We start from the raw sequence: 27,800 nt of genomic DNA, 5'->3' as shown, positions 1-27,800 counted from the left end.
TACGCGGTGTACATGTTACTGCTTATAAAAGTTCTTTTCAAAACATGTTTCTTTTTGGTTTATTTAGTTTCCTAATGTGTTGGGGTGTTCTAATTGGTGCATAAAACCTTTCTATCATTCAAAGTTGATAAATTTTACAGCTCCAATGGATAGTATATTGTCACATAACCTGGAAATATGTATTTTCACTCTGGAAAAAAGTGCTTTTTAACAGAGAAATAAGGAAATTTTATTCTTGTCCATGTACACACCATGTCTGTGTATTTTAGTGTATTCAGGCAGTAAAACTCAGTTTGTAATACAGTGATTGTCCTTGATTAAAATTGGTGATGCTATCTTGTAGTTAAAACATTAGTTGGCAAGTCCCATACTGCCGATGGCTGTTGCGTAATTGTAGTCGTCAGCTAGTGGCCTGTAAAGGCAAACAACTGGCCCACATCTCTTTGGGATAGAAAAGAAATGTTGCCCTCTAAATGATTAATTAGGGGGCAGCTCAGAATTTAAGCCATCTCTTGAATGGAATTGTGAGTTAAAATTGCTGTATCCAGATTGGAGAAAAATGTGACAATTTGTTCTGTTGGGGTCTGGGATGATGTTTAAGATCAACCATTGCAGAGAGATATTTGAGATGGTAACTCTTATAAAGTTACATTCAGATCCGTAAAATGAAGCAGATAAAAATAGGGTGACTAGGTGGTTGTTTACATCTTTACTACCTGGATGACAGTTTTTGGGAGACATTTGAGAAAGCAACCAAGCTGCTTGACAGATGTGCCCAGCTATGTCCATGATTGCATTAATCTGAGAAAGTGCACCTTCATTATCCAGGAAACAAAAATCTTACACACCTATTATTTGGTAGTGTAGTCTGGCATGATATACAAGAAATAAGAACCACGACACACGTGCCAGCTCCTCAATGCATTCATTGTGTGTCAGGATTTGGAATGTGTACCTTCTACAGATGTTCCAGAAAAGATTTCATTTTGCAAGGAATGGGCACTATGAAAGCTACTGAAGGTACGAGGGTAGACAAAAATATGGAAACATCAACACATTACCATGCCTAATATAGTGCAGGAAAACAGTTGACATTTGAAACAACTTGTAGTTGTCTCAGAATGGGTAAATAAAAGTGCTGTGTGGTTTTAAAGGGAGTCTTACACCATTCTTCCTTCAAAATAGGACCAAGTTCAGGTAACAAAGATGGAAGTGGTTAGTAATCATGAACCCATATCCAAAGTAGACCACAAAGGCTCAATAATATTGAGATCTGGTGGCTGTGGTCTCCCCCATCCCCCTTCACCCTCATCACATCGACTTAGCTGAAGATGTTTTACCTTCTTCCCTGTATTGGTACAGACCTTCGATATGGTGTTGCTTAAAACACCAAACACTTCGGTTATCTTCATTACGGAAGCACCCACTATACAAGCACCAACCATTTGCCCATGACTGAACGTAGTGAGCTCTGACACAATGCACTCGCAACAACACAGAACACTGTTTTGACGACGACTGATACTTGCTGCAACATATTGAGAACAATGAGCAGGTGCTGTTCATGGCTAAGTGTTATGTTCAAGCGCATATTTCTCATGGTGTTTCTGTACTGTTGGCCAACTACCTGGATGTCTAATTTTCTTAGTGAAGTACATGTACTAAACCCTCTGACTACTGTGGATGAATTAACTCATTATGCTGTGCTGCTTCCGAAGTGCTAAGGGTGCGTTTAAAGGTAGCATCTGGGTCTTCTTTATTTGCTATTGAAATATTTGTTCTGCCAACCCTCTTAAGTGCTGCAGATAAGTCACTTCAAACAGTGAATAAAACAGTTTCCTGTATTCATCATAAAATAGACATGCATCTGTGTGTGCTGTCATTTGCAACAAGAAACCTTGTTTTGATATCTTGAACAATTTATGAAATGCGGCAATCATTGTGACTGTATCTTGTGCGCAGATACATGATTGGGCAGCCAGGTTTCCTCAGCAGGTTGGTGATTCTCTGGAGAACCTGTAATTCTCAGGGAATTAAACTTCATCTACAAAATTCAGGGAAATTTGAGGGAATTTCATGAAATCGTGGGAAAGCATTGAAATAGATTTTTATGTTGTTTTATAAGTGAGAAATTTTAAAATGCTCAATATTTCAAAGGTGTTAATTATTGAATGTTGTTCTTGTTGTTGTTGTCTTCAGTTCTGAGACTGGTTTCATGCAGCTCTCCATGGTAATCTATCCTGTGCAAGCTCCTTCATCTCCCAGTACCTACTGCAACTTAATCCTTCTGAATCTGCTTAGTGTATTCATCTCTTGGTCTCCCTCTACGATTTTTACCCTCCACACTGCCCTCCAATACTAACTTGGTGATCCCTTGATGCCGCAGAACATGTCCTACCAACCGATCCCTTCTTTTGTTAAGTTGTGCCACATACTCCTCTTCTCCCCAATCCTATTCAATACTTCCTGATTAGTTGCGTGATCTACCCATCTAATCTTCAGCATTCTTCTGTAGCACCACATTTCAAAGGCTTCTACTCTCTTCTTGTCCAAACTATTTATCGTCTATGTTTCACTTCCATACATGGCTACACTCCATACAAATACTTTCAGAAATGACTTCCTGACACTTAAATCAGTACTCGATGTTAACAAATTTCTCTTCTTCAGTAACGCTTTCCTTGCAATTGCCAGTCTACATTTTATATCCTCTCTACTTCGACCATCATCAGTTATTTTGCTCCCCAAATAGCAAAACTCATCTACTACTTCAAGTGCCTCATTTCCTAATCTAATTGCCTCAGCATCACTTTATTTAATTCAACTACATTCCATTATCCTCGTTTTGCTTTTCTTGATGTTCATCTTATATCTTCCTGTCAAGACACTTGTCCATTCCATTCAACTGCTCTTCCAAGTCCTTTGCTGTCTCTGACAGAATTACAATGTCCTGGGCGAACCTCAAAGTTTTTATTTCTTCTCCTTGCATTTTAATACCTACTCCAAATTTTTCTTTTGTTTCCTTTACTGCGTGCCCAATATACAGATTGAATAACATCGGGGAGAGGCTACAACCCCGTCTCGCTCCCTTCCCAACCACTGCTTCCCATTCATGCCCCTCGACTCTTATAACTGCCATCTGGTTTCTGTACAAATTGTAAATAGCCTTTTGCTCCCTCTATTTTACCCCTGCCACCTTCAGAATTTGAAAGAGATTATTCCAGTCAACATTGCCAAAAGCTTTCTCTAAGTCTACAAATGCTAGAAACGTAGGTTTGCCTTTACTTAATCTGTTTTCTAAGATAAGTCAGTATTGCCTCATGTATTCCAATATTTCTGCGGAATCCAAAGTGATCTTCCCCGAGGTTTAAACTGACAGTTCGGTAATTTTCACATCTGTCAACACCTGCTTTCTTTGGTATTTGAATTATTATATTCTTCTTGAAGTCTGAGGGTATTTCGCCTGCCTCGTACATCTTGCTCACCAGATGGTAGAGTTTTGTCAGGACTGGCTCTCCCAAGGCCGTCAGTAGTTGTAATGGAATGTTGTGTACTCCCGGGGCCTTGTTTTGACTCAGGTCTTTCAGTGCTCTGTCAAACTCTTCACGCAGTATCGTATCTCCCATTTCATCTTCATCTACATCATCTTGCATTTCCATAATATTGTCCTCAAGTGCATCACCCTTGTATAGACCCTCTATATACTCCTTCCACCTTTCTGCTTTCCCTTCTTTGCTGAGAACTGGGTTTCCATCTGAGCTCTTGACATTCATACAAGTGGCTCTCTTTTCTCCAAAGGTCTCTTTAATTTTCCTGTAGGCTGTATCTATCTTACCACTAGTGAGACAAGCCTCTACATCCTTACATTTGTCCTCTAGCCATGCCTGCTTAGCCATTTTGCACTTCCTGTCGATGTCATTTTTGAGACGTTTGTATTCCTTTTTGCCTGCTTCATTTACTGCATTTTTATATTTTCTCCTGTCGTCAATTAAATTCAGTATTTCTTCTGTTACCCAAAGATTTCTACTAGTCCTCTGCTGCCTTCACTACTTCATCCCTCAGAGCTACCCATTCGTCTTCTACTGTATTTCTTTCCCCCATTCCTGTCAGTTGTTCCCTTATGCTGTCCCTGAAACTTTGTACAACCTCTGGTTTCGTCAGTTTATCCAGGTCCCATCTCCTTAAATTACCACTTTTTTGCAGTCTCTTCAGTTTTAATCTACAGTTCATAACCAATAGATTGTGGTCAGAGTCCACATCTGCCCCTGGGAATGTCTTACAATTTAAAACCTGGTTCCTAAATCTCTGTCTTACCATTATATAATCTATCTGATACATTTAGTATCTCCAGGATTCTTCCATGTATACAACCTTCTTTTATGATTCTTGAACCAAGTGTTAGCTATGATTAAGTTATGCTCTGTGCAAAATTCTACCAGGCAGCTTCCTCTTTCATTTCTTAGACCCAATCCATATTCACCTACTATGTTTCCTTCTCTCCCTTTTCCTACTGTCGAATTCGTCACCCATGACTATTAAATTTTCGTCTCCCTTCACTACCTGAATAATTTCTTTTATCTCATCATACATTTCTTCATCTGCAGAGCTAGTTGGCATATAAACTTGTACTACTGTAGTAGGCATGGGCTTCGTGTCTTATCTTGGCCACTATAATACGTTCACTATGCTGTTTGTAGTAGCTTACCCGCACTCCTATTTTTTAATTCATTATTAAACCTACTTCTGCATTACCCCTATTTGATTTTGTATTTATAACCCTGCCCACTAGCTCTGCAGATGACGAAGAAATTGATGAAATGTATGATGAGATAAAAGAAATTATTCAGGTGGTGAAGGGAGATGAAAATTTAATAGTCATGGGTGATTGGAATTCGAGAGTAGGAAAAGGTAGAGAAGGAAACATAGTAGGTGAATATGGATTGGGGCTAAGAAACGAAAGAGGAAGCCGCCTGGTAGAATTTTGCGCATAGCATAACTTAGTCATAGCTAACACTTGGTTCAAGAATCATGAAAGAAGGTTGTATGCATGGAAGAACCCTGGAGATACTAGAAGATATCAGATAGATTATATAATGGTAAGACAGAGATTTAGGAACCAGGTTTTAAATTGTAAGACATTTCCAGGGGCAGATGTGGACTCTGACCACAATCTATTGGTTATGACCTGTAGATTAAAACTGAAGAGACTGCAAAAAGGTGGGAATTTGAGGAGATGGGACCTGGATCAACTGAAAGAACCAGAGGTTGTAGAGAGTTTCAGGAAGAGCATAAAGGAACAATTGACAGGAATGGGGGAAAGAAATACAGTAGAAGAAGAATGGATAGCTTTGAGGAAGGAAGTGGTGAAGGCAACAGAGGATTAGATTAGATTTACTTTCATTCCAATTGATCCGTAGTGAGGAGGTCCTCCAGGATGTGGAACATGTCAGAAAAACAACAATACATGACAAATATTTACAACTAAAACAAATAAGCCAATGTACCATTCCACAGGTCCCAAGTGGAATGATCGTCATTTTTAATGAACACTGAGAGTCATTTTAAAAATACTAATGCACTGAATTTAAAATAAAAAAGTTTTTTATTTTTTATAAGGTAATACAACTACTGTAATACTTATTTACAATGAACACATTACTGCACTGAAATGGTGCAGAAGTTATGCTGTACTTATATACAAATCAGTTGGTTTTACTAAGAAATTCATCAATGGAGTAGGAGGAGTTGGCCACCAATAAATCCTTTAGGCTTCTCTTAAACTGAATTTAATTGGTTGTTAAGCTTTTTATGGCTGCTGGCAAGTTATTGAAAATGTGTGTTCCTGAATAATGCACACCTTTTTGTACAAGACTAAGTGACTTTAAATCCTTGTGAAGATTATTCTTATTTCTAGTATTGATTCCATGAATTGAGCTGTTGGTTTGAAAAAGTGATATATTTTTAATGACAAATTTCATTAAGGAATAAATATATTGGGAAGCAGTAGTTGGTATCCCTAGTTCCCTAAACAGGCTTCTGCAGGATGTTATTGAGTTCACACCACATATAACTCTCACTGCATGTTTTTGTGCCCGGAAAGCTTTAGATGGCTTGATGAATTACCCCAAAAAATAATCCCATATGACATTATGGAATGAAAGTAAGCATAGTATGCCAGCTTTTTCATTTTTATATCCGCTATGTCTGACAAAATTCGCATTGCAAACAGAGATTTGTTAAGACGCTTCAGCAGTTCTGTGGTGTGCTCCTCCCAGTTGAATTTATTATCAAGCTGTAAAGTAGGTAAAAAGATAAGTGCTAGTAGAAATCCTTGGGTGACAGAAGAAATACTGAATTTAATTGATGACAGGAGAAAATATAAAAATGCAGTAAATGAAGCAGGCAAAAAGGAATACAAACGTCCAAAAATAACATCGACAGGAAGTGCAAAATGGCTAAGCAGGCATGGCTAGAGGACAAATTTAAGGATGTGGAGGCTTACCTCACTAGGGGTAAGATAGATACTGCCTACAGGAAAATTAGAGAGCTTTGGAGAAAAGAGAACCACTTGCATGAATATCAAGGGCTCAGATGGAAACCCAGTTCTAAGCAAAGAAGGGAAAGCAGAAAGGTGGAAGGAGTATATGGAGGGACTATACAAAGGCGATGTTCCTGAGGACAATATTATGGAAATGGAAGAGGATGTAGGTGAAGATGAAATGGGAGATATGATACTGTGTGAAGAATTTGATAGAGCACTGAGAGACCTAAGTTGAAACAAAGCCCTGGGAGTAGACAACATTCCATTACAACTACTGACGGCCTTGGGAGAGCCAGTCCTGACAAAACTTGATCATCTGGTGAGCAAGATGTACGAGACAGGCGAAATACCCTCAGACTTCAAGAAGAATATAATAATTCCAATCCCAAAGAAAGCAGCCGTTGACAGATGTGAAAATTACCGAACTGTCAGTTTAATAAGTCACAGCTGCAAAATACTAACGCGAATCCTGTACAGACAAATGGAAAAACTGGTAGAAGCCAATCTCGGGGAAGATCAGTTTGGATTCCGTAAAAATATGGGAACACGTGAGGTAATACTGACACCTAAGACTTATCTTAGAAGCTAGATTAAGAAAAGGCAAACCTACGTTTCTAGCATTTGTAGACTTAGAGAAAGCTTTTGACAATGTTGACTGGAATAATCTCTTTCAAATTATGAAGGTGGCAGGGGTAAAATACAGGGAGCGAAAGGCTATTTACAATTTGTACAGAAACCAGATGGCAGTTATAAGAGTAGAGGGGCATGAAAGGGAAGCAGTGGTTGGGAAAGGAGTGAGACAGGGTTGTAGCCTCTCCCCGATGTTATTCAATCTGTATATTGAGCAAGCAGTAAAGGAAACAAAAGAAAAATTAGGAGTAGGTATTAAAATGCAAGGAGAAGAAATAAAAACTTTGAGGTTCGCCGATGACATTGTAATTCTGCCAGAGACAGCAAAGGACTTGGAAGAGCAGATGAATGGAATGGACGTTGTCTTGAAAGGAAGATATAAGATGAACATCAACAAAAGCAAAACGAGGATAATGGAATGTAGTCAAATTAAGTCGGGTGATGGTGAGGGAATTAGATTAGGAAATGAGACACTTAAAGTAGTAAAGGAGTTGTGCTATTTGGGGAGCAAAGTAACTGATGATGGTCTAAGTAGAGAGGATATAAAATGTAGACTGGCAATGGCAAGGAAAGCGTTTCTGAAGAAGAGAAATTTGTTAAGAGCGAGTATAGATTTAAATGTCAGGAAGTCATTTCTGAAAGTATTTGTATGGAGTGTAGCCATGTATGGAAGTGAAACATGGACGATAAATAGTTTGGACAAGAAGAGAATAGAAGCCTTTGAAATGTGGTGCTACAGAAGAATGCTGAAGATTAGATGGGTAGATCACGTAACTAATCAGGAAGTATTGAATAGGATTGGGGAGAAGAGGAGTATGTGGCACAACTTAACAAAAGAAGGGATCGATTGGTAGGACATGTTCTGCGGCATCACCAATTTAGTATTGGAGGGCAGCGTGGAGGGTAAAAATCGTAGAGGGAGACCAAGAGATGAATACACTAAGCAGATTCAGAAGGATGTAGGTTGCAGTATGTATTAGGAGATGAAGAAGCTTGCACAGGATAGAGTAGCATGGAGAGCTGCATCAAACCAGTCTCAGGACTGAAGGCCTCAACAACAACAACTACTACCCTGTATTCACCTGACCAGAAGTCTTGTTCCTCCTGCCACCAAACTTCACTAATTCCCACTATATCTAACTTTAACCTATCCATTTCCCTTTTTAAATTTTCTAACGTACCTGCCCGATTAAGGGATCTGACATTTCACGCTCTGATCCGTAGAATGCCAGTTTTCTTTCTCCTGATAACGACGTCCTCTTGAGTAGTCCCTGCCCGGAGATCCGAATGGGGGACTATTTTATCTCCAGAATATTTTACCCAAGAGGACGCCATCATCATTTAATCATACAGTAAAGGTGCATGCCCTCGTTATAAATTACGGCTGTAGTTTCCCTTTGCTTTCAGCCGTTCGCAGTACCAAAACAGCAGGACCGTTTTGGTTAGTGTTACAAGGCCATATCAGTCAATCATCCAGACTGTTGCCCCTGCAACTACTGAAAAGGCTGCTGCCCCTCTTCAGAAACCACACGTTTGTCTGGCCTCTCAACAGATATCCCTCTGTTGTGGTTGCACCTACGGTATGGCTATCTGTATCGTTGAGGCACACAAGCCACCCCACCAACGGCAAGGTCCATGGTTCATGGGGGGAGGTATTGAATATTATTCTGTATAAATTATTGATGTTCAAAAAATATTGTTCTGTCCAAATTATTGATGTTCAAAAAACTATGGTTAAACTACTGCTTATGACTGGTACATAGCTCAGCTGGGAAGAAAGTAAGCATTGTGGTATGCTGCCCCCCTCACCCTCCAGCTCGCCATTCATTTTCTTTAATGTATCAGGAGCTTATTGGCACAATCTGCCACCTCACACCTGAAATTATCAGATTTTTTTTTTCTTCTTCCAAGTTTGAGTAGCCACCTTGCACAGGCATAAATTTCTTAAAAGTGCTTCTGTCATGCCAACTTAGATGTAAATTATGGAAAATAAGAGGTGTGTTATTGCTTGCACTGTGTTGCTTCACCCTCACAATCGACTGTGAGTTTCAGCAGAGGCTGATAGGTGGGTTTGCTCTGTGTGCTCAGATTCATTAGACGGCACAGATCTAGAATCATTTGTTTATGTGAAAAATTAGTGCTATACAATAAACGGGCTTAGTCTTCAAATAAGTAAATAAATATTTTCTCAATTTGCAAAATGTTCATAAACTATGTGATAGGAATAGCATTCAGCATCTACTTATAATTACTTATTTGTAATAAAGTAATACACCATTGTTTGAAGTGGTGAAATGGATTAAAAAGTATTGTAACTGGGAGTGTGAACTTGCTGGGGTTCAGATTACTTCAGAACAGTAATTACTGTAAACGTGTCTTTTTATTTCAGTTTAATCACATTTTTTTGCTTTATTCATTGAGTGTAAATATTACTGCGAAATGAAAATTTATTAGTAGTTCGATATTTAGAACTTCATTAAAATCCTGTGTAAATAGAACTGTTTAAATTAGTGCTATTTCTGTGTAATGCCTGTTATCCACATTAGTACAAAGGATAGTTGCAAAATTTAGTATTGAGCTGGTAAAATGCGTAGTTCCAGCACCTGTAATCAGAACTTTGAAGAAGTTAAAAAATGAAAACAAAGCTGAGCTGTTGAGACAAAAACCTTACTAGTTGATCTACCTTCAGTATAATGTAGAAAACATAAAAATTTAGAAACAGTGCTATTAGGAATGCAATACTTTTATTACAGTGAGTCCAGTTGCCAGATATTTCAATGATATGTGTAATTTAATGCAAGCTGGTCCACAATATCTCATGTATGTATTAGATTACGTACAGGGTCAAAAATATCTACCTGAAAAATTTGTAAATTGATTGTACTCATTCAAAATTGATTTCCGAACAAAACATTGTCCTTGGCATATAAATCTTATTAGCATATTGGATGTTACCAAACAATTCCTGGAGGATGCCCGTTTCCATACACATTATTTGTGGGTCTGGGTTTTTTTTATTTAGTTTTATTTATTTTTTGAATCTTTTATTTATTTTTTTAAAAACGTCACTACAAGTGCTTCAGCTAAAATCTGTGTAACTCCTGTACACTTAATTTCATTTACCGTCATCTTGAAAGTCTTGTCAGTAGCATTTCCAAGTGTGTGGAAACCTTAACTTGCATGTTGGGCTAATGGCTTAACATATGCAAACTTCAAAATTTTTCCCCAAATAGTTTCCTTAAAATTGAATGAGAAGTATTTGAATTGAATGAGAAGTATTTCACAGCAGCTGGAACACTGTTGCTGAGCACAAGTAGCAGCATTAGGCAAGCAGTACGGCAAAACAAAGGGTTGCAGAGAGCGCATCTGTAGCAATTAAAGGGTCTAGATTTGCTGACATCTTTGCCAGTCATGGCAATTTTTGATGAGAGATAACTTTGTCAGAACTTCAGTGGAAGGACCATCATTGCGGTTTTCATTTAATTGAAACTTTGAAGTCCTTCTATAGTCAACTGAAGCCCTGACAGTGAGGCTCTGCTTTGAAATGTGCACCACCTAATGAAATAAGCTTTTGTAGGAGCAGACGGATTTTATCATTTATTTTCCTCCTTATGGATGACACATTCAGGACATAGGGTAAAGGGAAAAAACAGCATATTGGTATGTAAGATGAGTTGAGCTCTTTCCACAAATGATTTACATTCTACTTTATTTTACCCATCAGAAATGGTTGGTGAAAGCTTGTGACTAAGACAATGAGTTTGTTTATGAAATAACTTTTTCCAGTACCACTCAAGTTTTCATTTTTATCTATCATTTGCTTGATGCATTTCAGGAAATTTTAACCATTTTAAAGTGCATTTTTTGTGTATTATGCCACACACCAAAAACATCACAAATACATGGCACTATTAATAAAAAATGAATTTGAAAAGTCATTCCATCAAATGCATCATGCAGAAGATAAATAAAAAGAAATGTGTGTGTCTGGCAACAGTTATTTTCTAAACAAACCCAAATATTTACTTCCTGCTCTTTGTGCCAAAATGCTTTCTCTCTCGTCTAGAAGTTTTTTAGTTAGTTGGAGATGGTTTCCCCTACTAAAGTTTCAGTGGAGGAGAAGGGAGACACACACTTCAAGCCTCTGTGGAATCATCTGATCTAGCATAGTATTCTGACATAAGCTATGAGAGATTAAACTTGCTACATAACATTTTTCTGTGTGTTGTTTTGATTTTAATTTTTTTCCGTTCAGCATTGATTATTATTTAAAAAAATCATTTGTGGGAAGGGGGTCTATGGCAAGAGACTTCTGTCTTCTTATGACAGACTGAGAAATTTCCAGAAGATAAAAAACTTAATGTGTCACACAGTTCCAACTTAGGCACATAACTTGCAAAAAAGTATACATGAAGTTGTCTGTGTCAAGTTTCCTTCATAATAAGGCAATGCCCAAGGAATTTGGTGCTCTTATTAAAGTTTTACTGATTTTTCTCTATAAATAGTCAGGCTAGTTTCATAAATCCAAGCAGAAGGTTTTGAGTTAATGAAAGTTCATGTATGATGCATGTTGTTTACAGGAATACACCAAAGCTTTACAATACTGTAGAGTGTTCCTACAAGTTGAACCTGGAAACCAACAAGTTCAGGGCTTAGAGAGACTGATAAAGAAACGGATGGAGAAAGGTATGTCCTTGGATTTTTATCTTCTAGATTTATTTACTTGTATTCTAAATTAGCCACAGGTAATTGGGCTGTTGGAAGTAGATAATGTAGCTGACAGATAGCTTCATTTCTGTGCTCTGCAAGATAACTTCCATTGGGGTCTCTCTCTCTCTCTCTCTCTCTCTCTCTCTCTCTCTCTCTGTGTGTGTGTGTGTGTGTGTGTGTGTGTGTGTGTGTGTGTGTTTTCGTTTTTCCAAACAAAACCATATTTCTGTGGTAAGATGACTTGTCAGAACTAACAGTCAAAGTACTTAGCTGAAGGAGACTCCATCATTGTAGAGATAAACCTTGCTGACAGTGTGATAAGGGAAAAAGAGTATTGCTGTAATTTGAAGTTACTTTCACTGGTAGTAAGTTTGTACCTCCACTGTAGACCAAACTTAAGAAACTGAGGACAAGGCAAGAAGCCCAGCAACAGAATACTGGAAATATGAAGGTATAAAGAAGTGTGTGTCAGTCAGTCTGGTACTACTAGGTAAGTTGTGAGCTTGCAAGATCCTGCAGATTTTCACAGTGCAATAAAAGTAGAATTTAAGATTGTGTAGACTGGAACATTTAATGTACTTCATACGGAATTGCAACCTTACAAAAGGGTTTAACCTAGAAGGGTATCCAGATATATTAACTTGCCTGATAATTTAAATTGCCTTTCGTGTAGGTGTCTGTCTACTAAGGCAACATGAAAGATCAATGACTTTTCATATACTTTGAGGCAGGAGATGCTGAGCATCACCTGAATTAAAAATGATTTCATTAAGGTGAATGGTTGAACATAATGTTTTATTTATGCTATTCAGCCCAAATCATAATTAACTAATGAGAGTTAATGCCATGAGGAATAGGCTGATGATGGAAACCTTCAAAGACTGATAGAAAAGCTGAAAGTGGATGTGTTATGCGTGCAAAAGACTCTGGTGAGGGATGGTGTAATACTTCTGTTTCCAATAACAGATACAGTGACCCAGGGACTAGTTGATTATAACAATGGTGATCATAATGATCAGTGGAGAACATTCTATCAATGATAGAAATCTGCTCCTTGGTCATGGAGCCTTTGGAGAACTGCGTAAATATTATCATTGGAAAATCTTCCTCCACAGGTGGTCTAGCACGATGCAAAATCTGGATATCCTGACGAGCATAACCCATGTCTCTTTCAATCTTCGTCAACTTGATCGCATCATTTCACTATGGCTGGACATGGTATTTCATTTGGTCCATATACTGCCAGAATTTCACAATGAATTTGTGTGCAGTTTAGACATTCAGCCTGTGAATTACACTGCTCCACATACTTGAACTTTGGATTAGGTTTCCAGTGATGCATCTGTTACCAGAAATGCAGCACGAATGTCACTGCAGGAAATATGGAACATGTACTCCTGACTGTGTGGCATTCCTGTTGTGTAAGGATTTTGGAGTGGGGCGACATATGTAACTTACTTTTTGAACTTCCTACATACTATGAGAGGCATTCAATAAGTAATGCAACACTTTCTTCTTTCTCACCAATTTTGGTTGAAAAAAATGTGTTGCGTGACATCATGGAATATTCCCACTTCAGCCTCTATAGTTCTATGAATTTCAGATAGAAGATGGCACTATATGTAGCCTCCAAAATGGTTTCTGTAACAGAGGTGTGTTCCAAGCAGAGAGCTCTCATTGAGTTTCTTTTGGCGGAAAAACAAGAGCATCACAGATATTTATAGTCATTTGCAGAATGTTTATGGAGACCTGACAGTGGACAGAAGCATGGCGAGTCATTTGTCTAGGCATCTTTTATCGTAGCAGCAAGGTTGCGCAAACATGTCAGATCTCCGCACCGACCAGTTGCACACAGCTGTTACTCCTGCAGTGTTGGAACGTGTGGACACTCTTATTCAAGGTGATTCATGGATTGCAAACAAAGACTGCACTGAAATTCCTTCTGTAGATTGTCACACATATGACAAAACGGTAGATATCGAAATAAATGACAGAGGGGTAGAAAACAATTAAAATCGCTCAAAAGAGGAAAGGCTGCTGGACCTGATGGGAAACCAGTTCGATTTTACACAGAGTACGTAAAGGAACTAGCCCCGTTCTTGCAGCAGTGTACCGTAGGTCTCTAGAAGAGCGTAGCATTCCAAAAGATTGGAAAAGGGCACAGGTCATCCCCCGTTTTCAAGAAGGGACGTCGAACAGATGTACAGAACTATAGACCTATATCTCTAACGTTGATCAGTTGTAAAAGTACAGAACACGTATTATGTTAGACTATAATGACTTTACCGGAGACTAGAAATCTACTCTGTAGGAATCAGAATGGGTTTCGAAAAAGACGATCTTGTGAAACCCTGTTTGAGCTATTCGTCCACGAGACTCAGAGGGCCAGAGACACGGGTTCCCAGGTAGATGCCATATTTCTTGACTTCTGCAAGGAATTTGATGCAGTTCCCCACAGTCGTTTAATGAACAAAGTAAGAGCATATGGACTATCAGACCAATTGTGTGATTGGATTAAAGAGTTCATAGATGACAGAACGCAGAATGTCATTCTCAGTGGAGAGAAGTCTTCTGAAGTGATTTCAGGTGTGCTGCAGGGGTGTGTCGTAGGACCGTTGCTATTGAACTTGTGGATAACATCGGAAGTTCACTGAGGCTTTTTGCAGATGATGCTGTAATATATAGAGAGGATGTAACAATGGAAAATTGTACTGAAATGCAGGAGGATCTGCAACGAATTGACGCATGGTGCAGGGAATAGCAATTGAGTCTCAATGTAGACAAATGTAATGTGCTACGAATACATAGAAAGAAAGATCCTTTATCATTTAGCTACAATATAGCAGGTCAGCAACTGGAAGCAGTTAATTCCGTAAATTATCTGGGAGTAGGCATTAGGAGTGAATTAAAACGGAATGACCATATAAAATTAATCACCGGTAAAGCAGATGTCAGACTGAGATAGAATCCTAAGGAAATGCAGTCCGAAAACAAAGGAAGTAGGTTACAGTATACTTGTTCGCCCAGTACTTGAATACTGCTCACCGGTGTGGGATCGGTACCAGATGCAGTTGATAGAAGAGATGGAGAAGATCGAACAGAGAGCAGTGCGCTTCGTTACAGAATCATTTAGTAATCACGAAAGCGTTACGGAGATGATAGATATACTCCAGTGGAAAACTCTGCAAGAGAGATGCTCGGTAGCTCGGTACGGGCTTTTGGTGAAGTTTCGAGAACATACCTTCACTGAGGAGTCAAGCAGTATATTGCTCCCTCCTACGTATATCTTGCAAAGAGACCATGAGGAGAAAATGAGAGACATTAGACCCCACACAGAGGCATACCGACAATCTTTCTTTCCACGAATAATAAGAGACTGGAATAGAAGGGAGAACTGATAGAAGTACTCAAGGTACCCTCCGCCACACACCGTCAGGTGGCTTGCGGAGTATAGACGTAGATGTAGATCTTGCTGCTCAACTGGATGTCTCTGTTGGTAGTGCTGACACACTCATAACCATCCTCGAGGGGCTCGCCATTCTTCGGTGAGTTTGTGCTCGGCTGTCACGAGGCCCCAGGCTTTGCAGCACCTCTTCTCATCCTGTGTTTCATGTCTGATGTACTTTTCCACTTCCTTGGGGTACGTTTCTTGGGTATTTTTGGGAAAGAGTCCTGAAGTTTTTGTAGCCCAGGATTGGAACAACCCCTCATCTGTTTTTTGCTTCTTTCTTTGTTCTCAATCTTCTCCCCATCCTCCGCATCGGTGTTTTAGTTTATTCTTCCTCCTCCCTGCGCACTCATGAAGGCCGTCCCACATATTTGATCCATAACTGGTGACTGGGTAATGCTTTTGCTAGCCCCGGGTGTACAGGTAGGTTTCACACCTAATGCCAGTTACAGGCCAGGCCCAGGAAGGGGTGACTGCCTGAGCTGTTACTTTCCCAATTGCCTATTAGTCCCTCTGTCTGGAGTTTGTGTGTGTGTGTGTGTGTGTGTGTGTGTGTGTGTGTGTGTGTGTGTCAACAATCACTGAAGGTGGGCAACCCTCCCCGAGAGGCTCCCCTGTCTGAAGGAGCACACCACTGCAGACACTGGCAGTCGTGGAGGATTTTTTCCTAAAGGGCCGGTCATCTTCATCTCTGTCTACATCTATTAAACATAAACTAAATGAGGCTAAAGATTCAATGACTCTCCCAGCTGTACCTCAGTTCTTCGTGGTGTCATGTACCGAAGGAGATCAGTCTTTTGCTACAGTTAATCCGTTTATTATTCAGAGAGGTGTTGAGGCAGTTGCAGGCCCTGTGAAATCCTGCTCTTGCTTATGCAATGGAACTTCACTTATGGAGATTAATTGTGATTTTTCAAGCCCAACAACTGCTTACAGCTTTGCTCCTCCATGGCTATCCTTTTTGTGTTGAGGCCAATCGTACACTGAATGCTTTGTGGGATGTTCCTTACACTTGGCTACTTGATGGTCATACCGAGGGAGAAATCCAACATTCTCTCCCTGATTAGGGCATTGCTGAGGTCCTTTGGGTAATGGAAAAAGGTTGATGCAAACTCCATGCCTGCATGCACTCTGTTTCTCACATTTGTTCAAGTAGTGTTTCTATTGAAATTAAGGCAGGCAATGAAGTCATTGTGGTCCAACTATACACTGGAAACCAGATGTGTTGCTATCAGTGTGTGTTATAACCATAATCGCGTGTCCTGTCGAAACGTGGCCAAATGTGTTACTTGTTGTACAGATACTCATAAGGGCAACTGCCCACCTCCTTCTCCCCCTGTATCAATTGTCGTGGCGGCCATGCTGCCTCATCCCGTGAATGTCGTGTGTATCTCAACGAGTGGAATGTCCAGGAAATCCGGGTGAAGCACAAAGTACCCTACCCTGTCACTAAAGTTGTTCGCTAGGCAAAAGCCCTGCATTTTACCATCTAGCACATACAGTAATGTCCTCAATATGCATCACTCCACGAAGGACATGGCCATGCAGATGTGCGACCTCCAGTTCAGTACTGCAGCTGTGAAATCACCCAGTATCATGATATTCCCGTCTCCTCCTCCTACAGTTGCACAACAAGCTACCAGATCTTCGCCCATGATGGAAAAATCACAAATCACAGGCTGGAAAGGAGACAGGAACATTCCTTCAAGGACTTCTTACATCCTTCCACCCAGCTGGATTCATTCAGTTAATACTAGGCAGAATGCATTTGGATCACACTTCCTTGACTGTTGTGCAGAAAGGTGTGCAGTATACTGCTGCATCCATTTTTAAGTAAGCTACCACAAGAATTCAAAAAAGCTGATTGCTGTGTTATATTATTGATTGCATTTACATAAACTTATGGATTGTCTTTTTTTCTTTTTTTTTTTTATTCATAGACATTTTATTTTATCTGTTATTACTTTTATGTAGTAATTTCGTGTACTTACTCTTTCCATGACCTTGGATATTTACTCCACAGTTTGGTCATCTAGAACTAGATGTCTAAAATAAAACAAGTAAAATAAAGTCTTTGTCTGCCAACTATAGTGACACTAAGAAATTGAACAAAGCAAATGGTCCTCTCCTTCCCGGACTCAGAGATCCTCTTCAAAGATGTCATTGCATGATACTCTCACCCCGCCGACCTCAATATCGCTGGTGCGCACTGCTTACCTTTCTGCCTTTGCAAATTTTGATGCTCTGTTAGATTTGATGGAACAGTATTCCCCAGCCTGTGCACAATGTAGCAGTGTAAACCCAATCGGCAGTTTTCTAAGGGTCTGAGGCAGACTGGAGGCTTTACTTCTAGCTGGTGACCTCCGATGAACATAGTTTCCCCACTTGTGATGGCCAGGTAGAGTACCTTACAAATCCTGAAGGCTTCAGAATGTTCCATACCTCGCACTTCTTTACCGTACCGTGTCCCAGTCCTCTGATGGACTGACGCGTGCCGCAATGTGATTTGCATGCGGGGATATGGTCTCTCTGTTTTTAACCATCATCCTACAATGACAAACAGTATTTGTTATAAATAGTTGCATGCACGGTGTCATCACATTCATCGGGATAGCAAGAAAGGTAGATGGATTTCCTGTATTAATTCTTTTAACAATTCCACCCTCTTCCGTCGTGTGGGGCAACGTCTGTTGGCTCTCTGGGACCAAGGTTGCAATATCCCATGGTTTGTGAGACTATGAAACATATCTGAGTAATGAATTACCAAGACTCTCTCACAGTCCCCTTATGACTCCATGTTAACTGTAAATTAAGCAACATAATCACTATCTTGGACTGCCTTAACATGGAATCATAAGGTGGTAAATTTCAATAAATCTACTATATAACTGCCTGTTCAGTCAGTAGAATAAATTAGCAAACTGAAGGGAACTATGTGCTCATCAAAATAGAAATGCAAATGAAACATAAAAAGATTATTAATTATTTTAAGTAATTACAAAGTATTGGCTTCAACATTCTATGAAAAACAAAGTTAATTGCTGATGACAGTTTACAAGATAGGTATGTGGAGGGATGGCCACTGTATCCTAGCTGCACATTTAATCATTAATCTATTTCAACCCAACGATTAATTTAGAAACTTCAGTGGTTGATTGAATACCATATCAAATGGCACTAAGGCAGAAGTCCTGTTTAGTGGAGCTGTGGCAATGGTATGCTTCCTGTTTAAACGTTAACCCCCACTAGTGAGCCATGCTGCGGTATACTCTCACCAGTCTGCTGTGGTGGTAATTCGGAGGACTGTGGTCATAGTAGAGAATTGGACTCCCTTGCTCATCAGGACTTGTACACCTCCAAGTGCCATGACATCTCCAACTATCTATCCCCATCCACCAAAAAACCAAATGTCTCTCTCTTCTTCCACCAGTTCCAATGGAGCAGTTTGCGCCCATCTTTCCACAAACACCACTAAGGAAAAATGCAACGCTTTTCCACCAGTAGCATGTCAGTTCCATGTTACCAAATCCCCACCCGGGAATGTCGTCAGTCACAGGCCAGTCGGAGCACATCTTCTTCACTTGTTTGTTCTAGGAATTCCTGCTGATGTCAGCCGGTGATGAGCGAATTGGAGCATAGTTGGATGCTTCTGTATTTCCCAAGGCCAAACCACATTCCAAGACTTGTACTTTTCGGCCATAAATTGTTTTCTAGCAAGCTCATGAAACTGTTGCCCTCAGCCATCTCAAGAGGCAACTCATGCCACAGGCTGCTAACTCCGATGTACTGAAAAGGACCGGTAGGTTCCATAAGCTTCCATTGGTGGCCAGTTGACATACGCAAGCCAGCACAAAGCTCTGAGTGCGCATGACACACCTGCCTGATTCAGAGCAGTGTTGCGAGCTGTGCATTTTCTCACATGTTCACAGACCAGAATTATTAGCCCCTTTACCTACGAGCACTGAAATTTTACAAAATACACTTCCCTGTAATAAATCAGTCATGAGACTTCCAAGTAGATGCAAGTAAAGTGCCGTGCCTTTTGCCACTCGTGACAAGCGACAGGTAAATTTAGTATAAATGGAAGTAGACAAGCCAGACATATACAGATGTTGCAGCACCTCTCTCTTGTGGCAGGCAATTTCTCCTTTGTACATACAATCGCATGTAGGCAGATGACACATTTCCCAGATGCTGGTGTGAAGCCACCATCAGACCCATAACTGCGTTTGGTCAACGTCTTTGCGATCTATTGTGTTTTCAGCAATGTCTGTTACTTGTGGAGCATTGACAGTGGCTTTTGCTTGTCCACTGACAAAACTGTTTGTATGAATTTCTGGTGGTGCAATGGGTTTCTTCCACCATCTGTACATCTTTTTGCTGAGCCCCCTGTTCGCTGAAACTACAAAATCCGTGGGGCTCATGCTTGGTAGGAAACTTTCTTGGTCCTCCCTGCGTCTCACCTGGCCACGTGCTATACCCAGTCCCTCAATGTCCTACATATCCTAAGGGTACTTAGAACATTGGACAGTCCTCCTCTGTTTATACCGATCCCTTGTCTGTTCAAAACTTGGCTATGGATATTTAGTTTATTCAGCTGGACATTCATTCATCTTGACTGTGTTAACACATTACCATTGTGGAATACATTTGACCACTGGTGCCTATTACACTAGCCCAGTTGAGAATCCCTTTGCAGAAGCTGCCGAACTACCACTGTCATACTGGCGTGATGCCCTCCTCAAGCGATACGCATTCTGTTTGCGAGGGAGGGGGGTGGGGGAGGGGGGGGGGAGAGAGAGAGAGAGAGAGAGAGAGAGAGAGAGAGAGAGAGAGAGTAGGTGGGGGGGGGGAGACGTGTTGTGTTACTTATTTAATGTCCCTGGTAATCCGCTACTTGCAAATCCACTCTGCAGCTGGGTGTTATTTGTGCTGCTTCTGATCCAGGTCTAGCATATCTACACCGATAATTCAGCTTTTGCTTTTTTTACTTAGATGTGTCTTACTCTCATAATTTTTATATTGCGAAGACATTTTATCCTGTGTTTGTTAGTAGAATTGTAAGTGTCTAACGTGGTTGTTAATTGCACGCTTTGAATTGAAGTCTCGTAATGTGATATTGCTTTTATTGTTAGGCATACAGTTCAGTGAGGAATGCGATGCAGTTGCTACATTTCTCACAATTCCACATTCGTTCAAATTAAGTATTTTCGTTTGGATGGTGATAAGTTTACCAAACAATTCGGTTTGTATTCCGTCACCACCTGACTGGCACTTACATTTCTTGTTGACTTCAGTGGCAACAAATTTTGTAATGTTCCATCTTCCAAAAATCATAATTCTGCAAACAATAGTCAATCATGCACAGTTCTTGGAATGTTACCAATTACATTTAAAAATAAAAACACAGTATATTAAGTGCAGATTGGTAGATGCATTTCATGTGCATTTGTTAATAATCAAAGACAATTCCTGAAGATATTCAGTAAGTTCAACTTTCAGGAACATTATGATGAAGAAATGTTAATTTAGTCTCATTTTATCTGTGATCTGTCATAGATAAGCAACCGACCATTGCAATGTGTGGATTCTGTTTCGTTTATGTTTATCTTGTAACTTTTGGTCATGGACATTTTATAATATGATGTGAATAGAACTTTCGTAAAGTTGTTACTCTTGTGCTGTGGGGTTGCAGTGGTATTAAGACTGGCATAATGATATTTTGTGATTTCAGATATTGTATTATAGTTCATATAACTATGGGGTGAAAATTTAATACTGTAGATGATCTCTAGGTTCCAATGATGTGATTTAACTAAATGTTGTTCAAAAATTATGAAAGGTCTCAGTACTGTTTGTTTGGCACACTATATGCCTACGTGGTGAACTATGTATTCATAAGTAAACAAAAATTACGAAAAGGATAGATTGTACTTGCTGTAAAGATAACACATTGAGTTGCAGATAGACACAATGAAAACACACTCAACTTTCTGCCAAAACCTTTTTCAGAAAAGAAGGGAAAACACACAAGCACATTGCCTTGATAGAAATTTTGTTAATTAATGCAATTTCTCAATTATGAGATAAATTGAATGATGAACAGTGTTACCTGATTCATAAAAATTAGAGCAACAGAAATATAAAGTCAAATCCTGGAACGTAGCAAGCATAATAATTCAATTGGCAAAAGTAAATTTGGGTGTAACTGCTCTGTAATTATGAATATCTTTGAAGTTAATTAGTTTTTGGAAAATTGAGAAAGATTACTAGAAAGAACACTCTCAAAACTTTCTAATTATTGGTGTCAATACTGTTAAACCTGCTGACTATCTCATTGGGATTTCACCATTACACATTATTCTAAGAGCCATTTCATGTAACCAGTTAAATTTTCAACAAAACTAAATACACCACTGTAATCAGCAGTTGGTAAATTCTGGCACAAGCTATGAAATTACACGAAATATTATGTAAATAAGAAATGAATCATTTTGAGTATGTACAAGACTTAAGCTATTCTTGCAGAAGGACAGTTAGCTGAAAAACAAGAAAAAAGTGTTACTGAAAGGAGTGGGACATTATCAATAGTACTAGTTTCAATTTATGTTACTGTGTATTTACCAACTTTATACTATTACATAGTCAACTGAAGCCTTCAGTTCCAACACTGAGTGTAGACATGGCTTGTTAGTGATGAATTACTATCTAATGTATGTGTAGTTATGCGTGGGAGTGTGATATAAAATATAGTTTTCTAATATTTTATTACGCACTTTTTTCTTCCTTTTTAATTAAATTACCTGAAAATGACTTGGTAGTAAGTCAAAAACAATAATGACAAAATTTGTGACATGAGGGTGAAGTATATAATAAAATAAGAGATTGTCACTGATATTCCCTGATGACTAGTCTGTGTAAATAGGGGTAAGGTTATGTATGTAAACTGATAGCTTCAGTATGTGCTTTAAGATGAGATCAAATAATAAAAACTGTAGCTCACGGATACATAACAGGGTAGTGCTTAATCAATCAGAACAGCCTAACATTACTAGTACGGAACTGGGAGTCTTTAGTAAAACTGAATGCACTGTGTCTTTTGTCTTGTTGTTGGATCATATAAAGCTCAGCTTCCCAAGAAAAATACAACATGCAAAATGTGTAACAGCATTCTACTACAGATATTTACTTGACTTAATGCTGAGTGAAGAAACTGCCTTGCTGAACGGGGAAACAGAAAATGTGGCAGGATCTATCTTAAATTCTCCTCCCCCCCCCCCCCCCTTACTTCCTCTCAACAGCAGGAATTTCTACCTGATCTGATATATCTAAGTAGACAGTAGCTCACAAAGAGCTCTCAGGGAACTTACCTGGAATCTTAATTTTATCATTTCTGTTATGTGATGAATGTCTTAATTCATCTGCTAGTCAATGAAACTGACTTGTTTACCCACCTTTTCCCCCTTGGGTACATGTGAATAACTAACACAGATTTTAGGAACTGTTAAAAATAAAATAAGATTTAATGCTTTGCATGGTGTATTATCCTTATCTGTATCTCATCTACCATATATTTTTCCAGTGTCACCTCTTTAGATATTATCTCATTGAAAAGAAGTATATTCAAACATGCAGCAGAAGAGGACTTGACTCAAATTACAGTTTTCATGAAACAGTCCAAAATATATTCTTAAGCCTATTGGATATTCCATTGGACATCTGTTGTTTAATGCAATAGAGATCGATACATTTGGTATCTCTGTGCCCATCTTAGTTCAAATTTTTCATTATTTTGCTGAACCAGTTTAGGAAAAAGTACCTGAACCATCACCAACTAGCTGGTTGGTAAACATAGTAGTAATGCATTAGTGTTGCGTGCCTGACTGGGACTCTCAATTAGGAACCTTGCATCTTGCAGGCAGTGTGCTGTCTTTTCATGCGTTACAGGCCAACTCACTGTCAGCTTGTCACTTGTCTCTTCAGTGTTCACTGCTTTGTATAATCCATTAAAGAATATAAAATTTCTTCAAGCAGACAGTATTTTGTCCCTTATCCTGTTCACCTGAGCTAATGCTTCACCATTAATTACAAAAATCGGCGTGATTTCCCTTCATGTTCCTCTTGTCTTCTTTCCATATGTAGAAGTGACATTGTTTACTCAGATTTTGTAATACTACTTTTAGTATCTGCATCAGGGTTTGAGATTCTCTCCCATACCCCCAGATGAACTTAAGTGTGCACTTATCATGATCCCTGGTTGGTGCTCTGCAAGTATAATGATTTGTTTTTGCTGTGGCTATTTTCTGTGAGGAGCATAAGAAATCAAGAAAAGTTGTAAGTGGAACTATAAAAGTTACCAAATTAAATAAGTGTTTCATGAAACATGTATATTATTGCATAGATACGCAGATAAAATTTTGAGGCTTGTAATACTTCTACAGTTTGTAACTAACAACAAAAACACTGGCAAATGTTTTGGCATTCATCATGTGGACTGTTCCATTCAGTATTGTTTATATGATTGTCACGGCAGTGTTGTTGCACATACATCACAGGGCTGTAAACTGGTGGTGTGGTGTGATAATGAAAATTCCAAAATTCAGACTTAGAGGCACATGATAAAAGACAGAATTGGATACATAAAGGGAATACTAGTGTCCATCAAACAGCTTTTTTTCGTACAGAGTGCGTAAATTCTGACCAGTATCTTAACAGCATGTAAGTGTTACATAATGTGAGCATGTGATCCACTAAGTATGTTAAGATATTATCAACCAACCATGCATTTGCATTAAGGGTCTAGTGAGGTGAAATTTACTGCCTCAGTTGGTCTGTGAAGGCAGCCTATTTAAATGCCTCAAAGAAAGTATTACGGGTTGCATAACTTCCATGCTGCGTCTGGCCACCTGATCCTTGTGAACAGGAAGTGCGATGGTCGGTTGTGTACCCTATGCTTAGGAGGCTTTAGTGCTGAATTTGATGCTGTCTGCGCCTTATGCTGTATGATGCAACACTCTGACTTGTTGGTCAGAAGTGCTATCCTGCATTGCCATTCAGCCCTCAGTAGGGTTAGTAATACTAATAGAAGGAAAAGGGGAAAAGATAAAACGCTAGAATTATGATACATTAAAATACAGTGTATGTCACTTGTACCCGGAGGAAGAAAATTATTTTACACACTGGACCAAATGTCCTGTTACAGTCAAGACATTGATGCTAGAAGAAACACTGATTTACATGTGCTGTTGAAATGCTGTCTGCCCATAATGTAGAAGAAATAAAAATTTCTCCTGTGTAAATTAAATGTAAGCTGCATTATTTGCCATCATCAGTTCTGCTGGGGTAGTAAGAGAAATTACATCGTGTAAAGTGTCAGAAATACAACAGGTTATGTATATTTTTACTACAGTGACTGATGTACTGTAACAAATCATTGGCAAGTCATAAGTGTACAAAAAGTTCATTCAGCACTTTGTCAGTTGTGTAGCATTAGTGGACATAAATGTTTTTGAGAAGAAGTTGCTTTGTCAGACCGTGTAAAACAGGACACAATGAACATAGATTTAAAAAATACAGTTTCATTGTACCAAGTATAAGGTAATTTAAAGTTTCTAAAATCAACAGTATTCAAATTGATGGGTCCGTCATTTTCATTGGTATGAGCACTCAGTTGTTTTATTCATTTTACAAATTTTTGCGTAGTAATTTGATGTTTTCAGTTGGAATGCTAACATTTGTTTCTTTGCAGAAGGGCTGGCTGGAATGGCTCTGGCTGGTGGAGTTGTACTTGCTGTGGGTGCCATAGTTGGTATGGGTGTGGCTATGGCAGCCCGTAAGTCTTAAGAAGTGTACCAGCCACAACGGTGATTTTGCTGCACTGTAACCAGTTCCATATGAGTGTCAGTCAAGTCAAAGTGGCTATTTTTTTTCCAAATGCGCATTATATAAAGATGTATTTTTTCCACATTTAGTTTACTTTGTACAAAATTTTTGCCACTTCATTTTGTGCAGCAGGTTTGTGCCCATGAGTCTGCTGTTGACTACTTAGTAGATATTGCCATTATTATTACTATATTTGTTATTATGTTTTAATTATATATGTACAGCTTTGTTGATAATTTTATTTATGAAATAAATCTTTTCTCATAATATTGTTATAGTACAGTTGTACTTTTCTGTGAGAGTAGCCATAATTGAGACATCTGTGAACAGTGTGATTTTAAATGTCATAATTATTTCTTAAAAATATTTGCAGCTACATTTTGAAGATAAATTATTTAGAGACTGATTAACTTGCTTTTATATGTATATGGCCCATAAGTCACCTATTCATATATTAAAAAAAAATATTTTTTCAGTATAGACATTGAATACTATATGCAATAAAAGCACACAACATGTAAACATTATAAAATGATGGTGTATAATTTTTTAACCTTTTTTCCTTTTGCAACACGTTTGTTACATTTTAGTAGTTGAGTTCATACCTATGTTGAACATTAAAGCCTAACAGAGATAAAATGAGGGAAGGTTATTATGGTTTGATATTACTGAAAAGAGTGGACAGTTACCATTCTGAATCAGAAAACGAGGAGTTTCACGAGAATCATTTGAAATGTGCATAGTGGTCAACAGGAATTTCATGGGCAACTTCCAAAAATAATGTTCTTCTCTCAAACTGGCTGAAATTGGTGTTTCACCAGATGCATGTTGGTTCTATTTACAAAACTTCTTCAATGGATATTCTTAAAATATGGTATATAAATGATGTAACTTTCCTCTTCTTTTAGATTCAAAATTTTTTTTCTCTATAAATTTCATGTGCAATTTACTTAATTTTTGTCCTCTTTTTCACATGTTGTCAAGTGAATTGCTTTTTTTTTTTCCTTTCTAGCAGTGGTTGAACTTGAAAAACACTGTTTCTCTTTCATCTTTTATGAATTTTTGGCTGTTATGTCCCACCTTATCTGCATTTGTGTTTTTTGCACTTTTCCAAAACTTCACAAAACTGTCATAAAATAAATATGTAGAACTTAGATTCTTGGAACAGTGTTCTTGTGTGTTCTATAGTTTTTGTAGCGTCTGAGTGCCGCCAAGCTTGTGAATACATTTATTAACTGTGATTCATGAATTATTACCCATTAAGACAAGTTGAGAGGAGTGGGGGTTGAGTTTGGAGAGGGGGGGGGGGGGAGGAATCGGTGATAATAGGTATAGCAGCAGGAAGGAGGTGGTATTGGGGAATGGAAAACAGGCTGAGGAGGGATGAAGAACAGCAGTGACGGGTGACAATGGTGTAGATATGGGGTTATATATCCATATCGTAACCCTTTGAAGCACAGAACATAAAGCCACTGAATTTCAGGTGGGAATTAAGTTAATTCATATACACAGCAAGGAAATCAAAATGACACTGTGTTCATTTTTTCCTACATTTCCATACAATTTAGGTGGCCGCTTCATTTGACCACTGTGTCAAATCTTGGTGACACACACACACACACACACACACACGCACGCACACACAGTACAAAAACACACAGCTTACCTTGAATAGACTCAAAATAACTTAATTATGGCATAGAATGACACAATTTTTGTCAGATGACGAGCAACATGTTTTACAACTTCATCTGGATCTATGGGGGGGCCATTTTCTGGAGGCACATGGTGTGGCATAAAGGATCATCATCACTGCTAAAACTATCATAATAATCTCTTTCACTCTCAGAATTAATTATGCCTCTTGGGATTTTGAGTGTTGGCATCCCAATGTTACTTCTTCAGCAGTAACACAGACCAGGATCAAAAATGGCATCAAGTTGACTTTCTAAGTTGGGTTCAGATGTAAGTTTGTACAAAATTTCTGAATTTTCTTTTTCAGACAGTGTTTTTCTAGATGATGTCTGCTGGGGAGGAAAAACTACAGGTTAGGGTTGGACAAGTGTGGGTGAGCACAATGGCTCCATATGAAGCCACCACATTACTGTGCATATTATGCTACCTGAAGACCAAAAATATCACTCAAGGGGATGACCATAGAGGTAATACCTGTATGCAGTGCAGGTGGGTTGCACTTCTGAGGAGAAGCAAGAGTTTGAAGAGGAAATGCAGAAGCAGATGGGGGAGGAAGAATGATAGTAATGGGAAATTTAAACCCACATGTTGGAAGAGAGAGACAAGGGTGTGAAAGTGTGCTTGGACCAGAGGGTTGGGCTGCCGAAATGAGGAAGGTGGAAGACTATTGGAGTTCTGTGAAAAGAATGGCTTGCTGGTTGGGAACTCTTGGTTCAGGAAAAGAGAGCCACAAGATTATATGACACAGTCAAGACTTAGAGAAAGTCAATAGTTGATTACTTCCTGTATGATAGTGAGATGAATAGGAACATCATTGACATTAAGGTAATACCATCAGAGGCTTTGGATAGCGACCACAGTTTGCTGGTAATGAACCTGAGAGGGACTAAGGAT

At 38.9% G+C, this 27,800-nt stretch overlaps 1 protein-coding gene across 1 annotated transcript in view; it reads left to right on the top strand.

Annotated features, from left to right (window-relative positions):
- Window positions 1–25,743, top strand: part of LOC126234288 (mitochondrial fission 1 protein) — a 43,466-nt gene extending 17,723 nt beyond the window's left edge. Inside the window, exons 3-4 of the mRNA XM_049942975.1 lie at window positions 11,752–11,857; window positions 25,078–25,743. Of these exons, the coding sequence (XP_049798932.1) occupies window positions 11,752–11,857; window positions 25,078–25,172 (201 nt within the window). The 3' untranslated portion in view covers window positions 25,173–25,743. The remainder of the gene's footprint in view (window positions 1–11,751; window positions 11,858–25,077) is intronic.
- Window positions 25,744–27,800: the final 2,057 nt, after the last annotated feature.

Source organism: Schistocerca nitens, chromosome 2 (genome assembly GCF_023898315.1).
Source record: "Schistocerca nitens isolate TAMUIC-IGC-003100 chromosome 2, iqSchNite1.1, whole genome shotgun sequence".
NCBI lineage: Eukaryota > Metazoa > Arthropoda > Insecta > Orthoptera > Acrididae > Schistocerca > Schistocerca nitens.
This window is presented reverse-complemented; position numbering and strand designations above follow the sequence as displayed.